General features: G+C 37.1%; 1 protein-coding gene across 1 annotated transcript in view; it reads left to right on the top strand.

The window, feature by feature from the left end:
* The window catches only part of Nufip1 (nuclear fragile X mental retardation protein interacting protein 1), a 36608-nt gene that overhangs the window by 19597 nt on the left and 3379 nt on the right, over positions 1-13632 (top strand). Inside the window, exons 7-9 of the mRNA XM_013027505.1 lie at positions 587-780; positions 5983-6099; positions 8536-8768. Of these exons, the coding sequence (XP_012882959.1) occupies positions 587-780; positions 5983-6099; positions 8536-8768 (544 nt within the window). The remainder of the gene's footprint in view (positions 1-586; positions 781-5982; positions 6100-8535; positions 8769-13632) is intronic.

Below are 13632 nucleotides of genomic sequence, written 5' to 3'. Positions count from 1 at the left end.
TTTTTTTTCTTCTGCTTATGTGGTGCTGAGGAATCGAACCCAGGGCCTCATGCATGCAAGGCAAGCGCTCTACCACTGAGCCACCTTCCCAGCCCAAAGTGGCATATTTTTAAAATTATTTTTAAAATTATCTTTAGATCATTGTGCAAAAGGAAAGGTAACATTTTTAAATGCTGAAAAAAGTTTAAGACTCCTTTAAAATGAGTAGACAAAACCATATAAACTCCAAGGTATATTTTTATATTCATAAATGTAAGTTAAATTGATGGAATGATTGCACAACAGAGCCAAATGTCAGAGTGGTAAATATAAGAATGGGAGTGTGTAGCTGAGCATGAGTAAGATAAATTATGTAGTATTGGTAGATTGGTAGATTGTGTGGTATTTGTTCATTTAATGGACTACTGTAAACTTCTCCGTCTTTGGGAGACAGTTTCTTTTATTTTGGTTGATTGAGTTTAGTAAGCTACACTTGATCACTTTAACATCTAGTTTCTTTTACACTCAGTACTCCTTTTCAATTTTTTTTTTTTGCAGAAGTCACTGCATTTTTTACCGAACTGTATATTTTTTTTTCTTTCCCCAGCAAGATGAAAGGAATGTCCAGACATTCACAAATGGTGAAGATTAGAAGTCCTAGCAAACACAAGAAATGTAACAATGGCAATGCTACTCATGGAGCAGTCACTTCATCAGGGAATCACTGCTGTGGTTCAAAGCCTGAAGGTCCAGCAGAGGCAAATGAAGATCCTCTTGGTGTGTTGATAAACAGTGATTCTGGTAAGCCAAAAGGAAAGCAGTGTGTATATAAGTATGTGGACAGTGATGCTTAAATTGATTATTCATAGCCTTGTTCATGGAGATATAATGGCAAATACATACAAATGAAGTGATTATTTTATTATTTTTTGCAGTACTGCAGTTTCACCTCAGGGCCTTGTGCTTACCTGATGAACACTCTACTGCTGAACTGCACCTTTAGGCTGTTTTTGTACTGATTATTTTTTAGGTAAAGTCTTACATATTGCCTGGCTGAATATTTGGACCAAGTTTCTGGGATGGCAAGTGCATGCCACTACCACACCCAGCTGCTTCTGTTGAGATAGAATCTTACGGGGTTTTTCTGCCTGGGCTGGGTTGGATCCTTCTAATCTCATCTTCCCACGTATCTAGAATTATAGGACTGAATGACTAGTGCCTGACTGTTTTTTTTGTGGGGAAGGAGGGGCTGCGGGGGTGGTATGCTTGAACTCAGGGCCTGAGCAATATGCCTGGGATTTTTTGCTTAAGGCTAAAACTATACCACTTGAGCCACAACTCTATTCCTGGACTTTTGCTGGTTAATTGGAAATAAGAGTCTCATGCATTTTCTTGCTCAGGCTGGCTTTGAACTGTGATCCTCAGATCTCAGCCTTTAATGAAGAGCTAGAATTACGGGTGTGAGCTAACAGCACCCAGCTTAATTTTTGTTTTTATGAGGAATATCTTATCAAAAACCTCATTTCAGAAATTCTTTCTGCGTCTTGAGGTAGGTACATGGGACAAGCAAATTATAGTGAAAGATACTATTTGTTGGTTAATTTCCAAAGTATGATATAGTATTGGGAATTTTATTTAAGGTTATTTCTCATTACTGTCTGTACAAATTTGCTCGATTATTTTTTCCTTCATTCCACCTATAAAGCATTAATGCTTTGGAAGCCAGTGTTATTTGTGTTCCAAAGCACAGGCATACTCTCCTTGGAAAAATAGTCCTATTTATTTTATTTGTGTAATTATATTCTTCAGAACTTAAAAGTATACTTATATGTGTCCATAGTTTATTCAAATGTTCTCTTTAAGACTTAAGAAAAAAAGTTGAAAGCACTAAAATATTGCTATCATGTACAGGTAGTTTCAGCTTCTGAGACTCCAGTTTTCCTTCAGAGAAATGGAAATATATGTAACATTGTGCTTTAATTATATATGCTTTCTACTACAGAAGAGAAAGATTATTAGTGAGTGAACTGCTGTTTATCATAGATTTGATTCTAGTCTCTGTTCAGCTTGGATGACAGTTTCTATGACAACCACATGGTAAAAGTTATTAGAGATGGTAAGAAATGAGGGAAACCTTCCCTGACTGGATTAGGATGCAGAAGGATCTTGGCACAGGAAATGTTGGGTTAAGTAAAGATGAAATTTAGTAGGGATGGTAATAATAAAAGTTTAACACGGGCTGGGAAGGTGGCTCAGTGGTAGAGTGCTTGCCTTGCATGCATGAGGCCCTGGGTTCAATTCCTCAGCACCACATAAACAGAAAAACCTGGAAGTGGCACTTTGGCTCAAGTGGTAGGGCGATAGTCTTGAGCTAAAGAGCTGAGGGACAGTGCTCAGGCCCAGAGTTCAGGCCCCATGACTGACAAAAATAAATAAATAATAAAAATAAATTAAATAAATAAATTAAATAAAAGTTTAACACCAGTTAACAGTTATTGAGTAAGGTTATTTCTTAAGCTCTATGTGCTTTATGAATATTAACTCTTCCATATGATGACCATCTACCTAGGTACTATGACAACTTCTGCTTTGGAAATGAGGAACACAGGTAATCTACCTTAGCCATACTGTTGATTAGTAGCAGAGCCTGAATTTGAACTTCAGTAATCTGATTCCACTAGTATCCTACATGTCCTCCATAGGTGAAGTTTGAAGTTTTCTCAGAAATACTGCGATCCTACGATAGTGAAGATGTGAGAACAAGTTTAAGGAAAGGCATACAATACTTTAGCCAGTGCTGAATTTACTTTTGGACAGTGATTTTTTTTCTTCATTTTAGTTTTAGAGACATCTTCAGATTTGCAATGTGTGATTTTGGTGACAGAATGTCATCTGTAGCCCAAATATAAGTTCCATGTTAAAATTCTTACATATTCTTGGTTATTAGCCTACTTAAGAGTTTGTTGTTGTTTAAATCTCTTTTTGATATTCATCAGTTAAGACTGAGTATTTTTTTTTTTTACAGTTTAAATATATATACAATAACCTGGTGGTATAATCTGTAATGGCAGCGTTCAGGATGCTAAAGCAGGAGGATTGTGGGCTACACAAGTTCCCACCGAGTATACATAGTGAAACTCACAGTCCAGGATGGCTAGCAGCTCTTTGGTAGTTTTGGAATAGTGACAGAACAAAAGCCAGTAAATAAAAATGCAAGAAGTTCTTTAACTTTTCTTAAAAATTTAAGTCTCCTATCTGAGTTAGAAAAAAAGCAGCTACTCAGTAAGGTAGCCACAACCTTCTTCAACTGTAGAGTCTCATCATCCATAAAACAATGACAATCTAACTCATTAGTCACTTGTTATAAATATAGCTCTTGTCATAGAGCATTAGAACATCTGTTGGCTTTACTGGTTAAAGAGTAGATGGTAAAAATAACCTGGAAATAACCTGGCCTAGTGCATAGTTGGCAAAATATGCTCCATCCTTAAATGTCTTTGATTGTATTATGATACCAGGAATCAAACCCAGGTTTTAGTTAGTGCTAAGCAAGCACTCTCTGAACCACACCCCAGCCCTGAGTGTCTTAAGAGTTAAGAGACTATAGAAGACTGAATCCAGAACTTTATGTATGTTAGGCAAACACTCTGCCACTGAGCTCCATTCCCAACCTTTGCATTTTCTTTAGTAGACTTAATTATAGATCTTCTTGTGGGTAAAGAGTGTAATTGTTTTCTCCTACAGGCAAAATCAAGTAATGGCAGTCAGCAGTGTATAAAGAAATAAGTTATAGAAAGAAATTGGATGGGAAGCTGGTGTGTAGAGTTGGATAAGACATTGATATTGACAATTTCTATACATATATATATATACACACATATGCATACATGATTGATTTGGATATTCTTTTTTCCTATTTTTGTTTTTGAGGAGATTTAGGAGGTTCAACATTTTGCTTGCTCAGCATTGTAATTCAGAGAAATGCTGTAGACTTAAAGAGTCATCCTTGCTTTCAGTCTAGGATGGCTGGCAGCCCTTAGATACTTTCTGAATGGGGACTGGTCACTGGAAAGAGCAGTGCTAGATTAGAAGATTAGGTCTTTCATCTCTACCTTCCAACTTCCAGGGAGAGAAGAGAGGTTGAAGGTTAAGTTGATTTTCAGTGGCCTACAATTTAGCCAGCCATGCCTATGTAGTAGAAGCTGTATAAAAGTCCAAAAGGAGAATTTGTAGAGCTTCCACAGAGCTGAGCATATGAGAGGTCCTAGTGGGAAGGCAGCCCGGGAAGTTCTATTCCTGTCTCTACTTCAACCAGCACCTCTCTTCAACTGTACAGTATTTGTGAGTTGTTCTATGTAATACATTGAGAAATGGGAAAAAGAAAGAGATCTAGCCTTGAGGTGTGTGAACATAGCATGTGCACGCCTGTGCGCGCACACACATACACATAATTAGAAGAATTTCTCCAAGAAAGTGTCACTCATGTTTTAACAATAAGAGTATGTTTTGGTTTATTATATAGTAACTCTCAAGTCTAGTTCTATCATCTTGATTGCTACTGTCTTTATACTGTTATTTTTAGTTTAGAGAAGTGTTTTAGCTGCTCTTTAAAAAAAGAGGGAGGGGGGAGTTTTTTGAGTATCTTTTTTTTATCCAGTACAGTGTCTTTGAATGCCTTTGACCGTCCTTCTAGGATGGGTGCTAAAAATGCTGTTAGAAATGCATGGGACTTTGGGGGATCCCCTCCACCCTTGATGACGGCATTGTAGAAGATGATTTGATAGTGCCAGAGCACACAGTGCCTCTTTCAAAGTTTGAATTGTTATAGGTTTTTATTTTATATTCTATTTTATATTTAAATGTAAAATGAAGAGCCTCGATTACTCTTATTCTTAGAAGTTATAGGCCTTTGAAGGCTATTGTTTGAATAATGGATAGACATTAACATCATACAAGTTTTCTGCTTAATTTACATATGTAGATTACATAGTTTCCTTTCCCTTCATTAATCCGGAGGAAACGGTAATAATGTATCTTAAAACTAATAAGGAGCAATTTTTGTGTGGATAGTAGAAGATAGGAGATGTCTTCATCCCACTGGAGATGCACGGCCAACATTCGCATACAGTGGTATTTCCATTTCCTGGTAGAATGTTTGCTTTCCCTTTCCCAGTTTTGAACATTAAATACTCCATCTTGAAACATTTCATATTGGTTGTGGGTCAGATTGGTTTATTAAAGAGGCAAGTTACTTATTGTCTTCAATCCAGCTTGATTTTTATGGGTTGTCTAGAATAGAGTTAATGCGTTTTTAGAGCTGCCAAAAATAAATGTAATAGGTGGTGTCCCACGGCTCCGGTGGAACTTGCTGGGCTCTGATCAAACACTTTCCCTTTGGCAGGCTCTTTAGTGCTTGTGAAACTCTCATGGTTGGCTTGTTGACTTAAGTTCTTAGAAGTTCTGAATAATAAAAAGGTTGAAACAGGCATTTCAGTAAAACTCTAAGCCCATAGAATGGCTTAAATCTTACTTGATTCTGGAAAACCAGTCCTAAACCCACAATATTTTATTCGTAAATCAACAATAAAAACAGCACTATTTTATTCCTCAGTCTGATTTTCAGAGTTAATGATCCTTATCCAGTAAAGTTAAGTAAATTTTTTACTTTTGCCCTACATGTAAATTAATAGCAAAGACTGTGTAATTAAGTTAATTTAGGGATGGCTCAAATTCCATCACCTGTGAAGCATGGTAAGTTAACTGAGCTATGTGTAGTTTCCATTTGTTCCTGTCCCTGCCCTGGAGCAAATAACTTCTTTGCTTAAGATTTAAACCAACCAGAAATTTGTCAAGCCTTCTAGAATTCATTTTTTGGGAAGATCAAGGAAATGATAACAAGTTACTTTTATTAACAGATGAAAGAGTAGACGCCAGCTTTCTTGTGTTGGTGGGAGCTGTTTGGGGGTATGCTGTTTAAATCCTGTTCTTTCCCCATCTGTTCAGAATCTGATAAGGAAGAGAAACCACCACAGACAGTCATTCCTAAGGAGGTGACGCCAGCCTTGTGTTCACTGATGAGCAGCTATGGCAGTCTCTCAGGGTCAGAGAGTGAGCCTGAAGGTAAGTCAAGGCTTCTCTTGGTATGAGGTGTCTTTTTGCCTTTGGTTCAGTGTGTGTTAATAGCACTAGGATGAGTAGTCTTTATTTGATCTTTAAATTCCTTTATTCTTGGCTCTCAAGGATCCTTGTCATAATTTTAGTTTATAATACCTAATGTTTATAGGGCATTGCTCTTTATGGAGCACATTTACATAAATTTTCTCACTTGGCAAATACATCCCTATATTTGTGGTTGAAATAGACTGGATACAAGAAATGGAATACTTTGAGAATCTTTCTGAGAGGCCAGTGGTGCTTGGATGATTACAGTGAAATTTGTTAGGACAAGTGAGTTTAATGGACAGTACCTTTTTTTTTTTTTTGGAGGGAGGATGTGTACAAGTACTGTGAATAGAGTGTTGATATGATGCCATATGATGCCAGGTGACGTTTTGTTTTGGGTTTTGGTGGTACTAGAGTTGTTGAACTCAGGACCTTGTGCTTGTTATGCAGGTGCTGTACCACTTGAGTTAGACTGTCACTGCCTTTTTGCTTTGGCTGTTTTATGCCTGAGCTAGCATGGACCTCATTTCTATTTGTGCTGTCTGTGTTGCTGAGATCACAGGTGTAGGCCACCTGTGACTAACTTTATTGGTTGATAATGGGGTCTTGCACACTTTATGTTCAAGCTGGCCTCAAACCACAATCTTCCTGATTTGTACCCCACGGGCATTTAGGATTATAAATGTGAGAACTATGCCTAGCTAGAAAGAAAAGTTTTAACCCAAGGTTTGTATTGATAATTCTACATATATTTGGTGAGTAAACCTATGTCCTGTTATGGTAATTTTATTTAGGCTTCTCCAACTATGAGAGAACTTAAGCATATGTGTCTCAGGAGAAATGTAGTCAAACTACAGTAGCTTTAGTACAGTCAATGTAGGACTGTGCTAAAGGTAAGAATACAGTCTTAGCCTTTATTTAGAATGAAGATTTGAAAATAGTTTCATGAAAATAACAGCTCATTTAGTATTGATTAGGCTAGAGATAACTAATGTTTGGATAGTTGGAGGATGTTGAGTAAGAAGAGCTAGGCTTCAGTATGAAATATGAATATAACATGGGAAGTTTTAAATTAATAGCCTATGGTATGTTTTGTCCAAAAACAACTTGAAATTTGAAGTATAAACTACGTTAACTTTATCAGAGTCCTCCTTAACAGATAGTGGCCTATTATATCAATTTTGGGAAAACAACTTAATTCTTACTCTTGTTTCAAATATACTAATTTGAACCTGGAGTCATTCTCTGAACACATATTACATTTCTAGGGAAGCAAACTATTACCAGATTACTGAATCCCATAAAGACAAGCTGAATTAATTCTTTCTTCTCTTTCTTAAGATAAAATACTGTTACACTCATATCTTTACTTATAGGTCATATAGCATTAAGTATGCTATGTTAGTTGTGGCAGAACAGATATAAAAACAGGGTGCAGACTTAAAAGCCATAGAGGCCAATTATATTGCTTTCCCTTAACACCTTTGTATGTCATTTGCTGTCTTCCTGAACAGTAATATGAAATCTTGTAGGTACCAAAGGACACTTTGTGATAAAATCAATGTTTAATTTTTTTGGGGGGGTGGTCTGGTCATGGGGCCTGAACTCTGGGCCTGGGTGCTGTCCCTCAGTTCTTCAGCTCAAGGCTAGCACTCTATCAAAGGCTAGCACTCTATCACTTGAGCCACAGTGCCACTTCCGGCTTTATTTCTTTTTGTTTATGTGGTGCTGGGGAATCGAACCCAGGGCCCCATGCATGCAAGGCAAGGACTCTACCACTGAGCCACCACCTTCCCAGCCCCTAATTTTGTATAAATTAATTTTGACTAATTATTTAAAATTCCTTGCTTTAGAAGAGAAAGCCCTTGTTTCATATTCCTAAGTCTTGATGTTTATTTTTTATATATCAAGTGAGTATGAGGCCCCAATACCAGCACAAAAGGAAAAAGATTACAGCCAACATACTTAATATTTGGTCCTCTTTTACTTTGTGCTACTGTTACCATAGAATTTATTTCTACAGATATTATAAATCCTACTCACTATTTTAAAATACTTTAGTCAATTATGTTTAATTTTTTTCAAATAAGAGGAAATATGTCTTGTGTTTATCCACATATTTCTGTTTCCTGTCTTAATATTTATTTTATAGATCAAGTGTCTTTGGATATTATTTCCTAGTCTCCTCAATTCTTGGCAGGTTCAGCTTTAAATTTGAAAAAAAAAATTGGAATGCATTACAAATGCTTTGCAAAATCTCTCCTAGCCGTCAGTTAACTAAGTAGCCAATATGACGGCTAGGAGGATTTTTGTGGCTCTTTTGGTTATCTTTGAAAGTTCTACCTGTTTTCTGTGTGTTGTTTAACTTTTGTGTTTGTTTTTCATAAAACTTAGAAACTCCCATCAAGACAGAAGCAGACATTGTGGCAGAGAATCAGGCTCTGCAGAGCACTGCTCCCAAGAGTCCAAGTAAAAATGCTGTAGCAACTGTTCAGAACTCCTCAGGAGCCCAGTGTGGAAGTACAAAGAAAAGCTTTCGAAATACAAACCCCAAGAAGAAAAAAAATATTCGCAACTATCAAACACTATTTGAACCAAGAACACATCATCCCTATCTCCTGGAAATGGTAAGTGATTGCTCTTCACACTAATGTTCATATATGTCAGAAAGGTAGGGCAGAACCTTAGGGTCCTTGAACACTTGTCTATATATCTTAATTTTGAAGTTGAAGCTGGGATATAGCTGCTGTTCAGTAAGTGAAATGATCCCAGTTTTCAGGACTGCTTAAAATCAGACATTAGTTTAAGGAAATTTATAATAAGGTGAAATTGTCCATTGAAAATACAGATGGAAGTTGAGCACTGGTGGCTCACAGCTATAGTCCTAGTTTCCCAGAAGGCTGAGATCTGAGGATTGAAGTTCAAAACCAGCCCATGCAGGAGAGCCCATGAGACTTAAAAAAATAAAAAGCCTGGAAATGGAGTTGTGGCTCACATGGTAGAGCGCTAGCCTTGAGCACAAAAACTCAGGGATAGTGCGCAGGCCCTGAGTTCATCCATCAGGACTGGCACAAAATAAAACAATTAACAAAAATTCCAGATTACTACAGCAGCAGGCTTTTAAGAAATCCTTAATAGGATTTGTTGTTGTTTAAATAGAAATGCTTATTGAAAACCATAAAGCAATGGAAAGAAACTGAGGTTTCTAATTTCCTGCCTTTAAGAGTAATAGAAATGGGCTGGAAAGGTGGCTCAGTGGTAGAGCGCTTGCCTTGCATGCATGAGGCCCTGGGTTCGATTCCTCAGCACCACATAAGCAAAAAGGAAAAAAAAAGCTGGAAGTGGCGCTGTGGCTCAAGTGGTAGAGTGCTAGCCCTGAGCTGAAGAGCTGAGGGGACAGCGCCCAGGCCCAGAGTTCAGGCCCCATGACTGACAAAAATAAATAAATAATAAAAATAAATTAAATAAATAAATTAAATAAAAGTTTAACACCAGTTAACAGTTATTGAGTAAGGTTATTTCTTAAGCTCTATGTGCTTTATGAATATTAACTCTTCCATATGATGACCATCTACCTAGGTACTATGACAACTTCTGCTTTGGAAATGAGGAACACAGGTAATCTACCTTAGCCATACTGTTGATTAGTAGCAGAGCCTGAATTTGAACTTCAGTAATCTGATTCCACTAGTATCCTACATGTCCTCCATAGGTGAAGTTTGAAGTTTTCTCAGAAATACTGCGATCCTACGATAGTGAAGATGTGAGAACAAGTTTAAGGAAAGGCATACAATACTTTAGCCAGTGCTGAATTTACTTTTGGACAGTGATTTTTTTTCTTCATTTTAGTTTTAGAGACATCTTCAGATTTGCAATGTGTGATTTTGGTGACAGAATGTCATCTGTAGCCCAAATATAAGTTCCATGTTAAAATTCTTACATATTCTTGGTTATTAGCCTACTTAAGAGTTTGTTGTTGTTTAAATCTCTTTTTGATATTCATCAGTTAAGACTGAGTATTTTTTTTTTTTACAGTTTAAATATATATACAATAACCTGGTGGTATAATCTGTAATGGCAGCGTTCAGGATGCTAAAGCAGGAGGATTGTGGGCTACACAAGTTCCCACCGAGTATACATAGTGAAACTCACAGTCCAGGATGGCTAGCAGCTCTTTGGTAGTTTTGGAATAGTGACAGAACAAAAGCCAGTAAATAAAAATGCAAGAAGTTCTTTAACTTTTCTTAAAAATTTAAGTCTCCTATCTGAGTTAGAAAAAAAGCAGCTACTCAGTAAGGTAGCCACAACCTTCTTCAACTGTAGAGTCTCATCATCCATAAAACAATGACAATCTAACTCATTAGTCACTTGTTATAAATATAGCTCTTGTCATAGAGCATTAGAACATCTGTTGGCTTTACTGGTTAAAGAGTAGATGGTAAAAATAACCTGGAAATAACCTGGCCTAGTGCATAGTTGGCAAAATATGCTCCATCCTTAAATGTCTTTGATTGTATTATGATACCAGGAATCAAACCCAGGTTTTAGTTAGTGCTAAGCAAGCACTCTCTGAACCACACCCCAGCCCTGAGTGTCTTAAGAGTTAAGAGACTATAGAAGACTGAATCCAGAACTTTATGTATGTTAGGCAAACACTCTGCCACTGAGCTCCATTCCCAACCTTTGCATTTTCTTTAGTAGACTTAATTATAGATCTTCTTGTGGGTAAAGAGTGTAATTGTTTTCTCCTACAGGCAAAATCAAGTAATGGCAGTCAGCAGTGTATAAAGAAATAAGTTATAGAAAGAAATTGGATGGGAAGCTGGTGTGTAGAGTTGGATAAGACATTGATATTGACAATTTCTATACATATATATATATACACACATATGCATACATGATTGATTTGGATATTCTTTTTTCCTATTTTTGTTTTTGAGGAGATTTAGGAGGTTCAACATTTTGCTTGCTCAGCATTGTAATTCAGAGAAATGCTGTAGACTTAAAGAGTCATCCTTGCTTTCAGTCTAGGATGGCTGGCAGCCCTTAGATACTTTCTGAATGGGGACTGGTCACTGGAAAGAGCAGTGCTAGATTAGAAGATTAGGTCTTTCATCTCTACCTTCCAACTTCCAGGGAGAGAAGAGAGGTTGAAGGTTAAGTTGATTTTCAGTGGCCTACAATTTAGCCAGCCATGCCTATGTAGTAGAAGCTGTATAAAAGTCCAAAAGGAGAATTTGTAGAGCTTCCACAGAGCTGAGCATATGAGAGGTCCTAGTGGGAAGGCAGCCCGGGAAGTTCTATTCCTGTCTCTACTTCAACCAGCACCTCTCTTCAACTGTACAGTATTTGTGAGTTGTTCTATGTAATACATTGAGAAATGGGAAAAAGAAAGAGATCTAGCCTTGAGGTGTGTGAACATAGCATGTGCACGCCTGTGCGCGCACACACATACACATAATTAGAAGAATTTCTCCAAGAAAGTGTCACTCATGTTTTAACAATAAGAGTATGTTTTGGTTTATTATATAGTAACTCTCAAGTCTAGTTCTATCATCTTGATTGCTACTGTCTTTATACTGTTATTTTTAGTTTAGAGAAGTGTTTTAGCTGCTCTTTAAAAAAAGAGGGAGGGGGGAGTTTTTTGAGTATCTTTTTTTTATCCAGTACAGTGTCTTTGAATGCCTTTGACCGTCCTTCTAGGATGGGTGCTAAAAATGCTGTTAGAAATGCATGGGACTTTGGGGGATCCCCTCCACCCTTGATGACGGCATTGTAGAAGATGATTTGATAGTGCCAGAGCACACAGTGCCTCTTTCAAAGTTTGAATTGTTATAGGTTTTTATTTTATATTCTATTTTATATTTAAATGTAAAATGAAGAGCCTCGATTACTCTTATTCTTAGAAGTTATAGGCCTTTGAAGGCTATTGTTTGAATAATGGATAGACATTAACATCATACAAGTTTTCTGCTTAATTTACATATGTAGATTACATAGTTTCCTTTCCCTTCATTAATCCGGAGGAAACGGTAATAATGTATCTTAAAACTAATAAGGAGCAATTTTTGTGTGGATAGTAGAAGATAGGAGATGTCTTCATCCCACTGGAGATGCACGGCCAACATTCGCATACAGTGGTATTTCCATTTCCTGGTAGAATGTTTGCTTTCCCTTTCCCAGTTTTGAACATTAAATACTCCATCTTGAAACATTTCATATTGGTTGTGGGTCAGATTGGTTTATTAAAGAGGCAAGTTACTTATTGTCTTCAATCCAGCTTGATTTTTATGGGTTGTCTAGAATAGAGTTAATGCGTTTTTAGAGCTGCCAAAAATAAATGTAATAGGTGGTGTCCCACGGCTCCGGTGGAACTTGCTGGGCTCTGATCAAACACTTTCCCTTTGGCAGGCTCTTTAGTGCTTGTGAAACTCTCATGGTTGGCTTGTTGACTTAAGTTCTTAGAAGTTCTGAATAATAAAAAGGTTGAAACAGGCATTTCAGTAAAACTCTAAGCCCATAGAATGGCTTAAATCTTACTTGATTCTGGAAAACCAGTCCTAAACCCACAATATTTTATTCGTAAATCAACAATAAAAACAGCACTATTTTATTCCTCAGTCTGATTTTCAGAGTTAATGATCCTTATCCAGTAAAGTTAAGTAAATTTTTTACTTTTGCCCTACATGTAAATTAATAGCAAAGACTGTGTAATTAAGTTAATTTAGGGATGGCTCAAATTCCATCACCTGTGAAGCATGGTAAGTTAACTGAGCTATGTGTAGTTTCCATTTGTTCCTGTCCCTGCCCTGGAGCAAATAACTTCTTTGCTTAAGATTTAAACCAACCAGAAATTTGTCAAGCCTTCTAGAATTCATTTTTTGGGAAGATCAAGGAAATGATAACAAGTTACTTTTATTAACAGATGAAAGAGTAGACGCCAGCTTTCTTGTGTTGGTGGGAGCTGTTTGGGGGTATGCTGTTTAAATCCTGTTCTTTCCCCATCTGTTCAGAATCTGATAAGGAAGAGAAACCACCACAGACAGTCATTCCTAAGGAGGTGACGCCAGCCTTGTGTTCACTGATGAGCAGCTATGGCAGTCTCTCAGGGTCAGAGAGTGAGCCTGAAGGTAAGTCAAGGCTTCTCTTGGTATGAGGTGTCTTTTTGCCTTTGGTTCAGTGTGTGTTAATAGCACTAGGATGAGTAGTCTTTATTTGATCTTTAAATTCCTTTATTCTTGGCTCTCAAGGATCCTTGTCATAATTTTAGTTTATAATACCTAATGTTTATAGGGCATTGCTCTTTATGGAGCACATTTACATAAATTTTCTCACTTGGCAAATACATCCCTATATTTGTGGTTGAAATAGACTGGATACAAGAAATGGAATACTTTGAGAATCTTTCTGAGAGGCCAGTGGTGCTTGGATGATTACAGTGAAATTTGTTAGGACAAGTGAGTTTAATGGACAGTACCTTTTTTTTTTTTT

Source organism: Dipodomys ordii, unplaced genomic scaffold, assembly GCF_000151885.1.
Source record: "Dipodomys ordii isolate 6190 unplaced genomic scaffold, Dord_2.0 Scaffold1, whole genome shotgun sequence".
In the NCBI taxonomy this organism is placed as follows: domain Eukaryota; kingdom Metazoa; phylum Chordata; class Mammalia; order Rodentia; family Heteromyidae; genus Dipodomys; species Dipodomys ordii.
The sequence above is the reverse complement of the archived record's forward strand: the minus strand, read 5'-3'. Positions and strand labels throughout refer to the sequence as shown.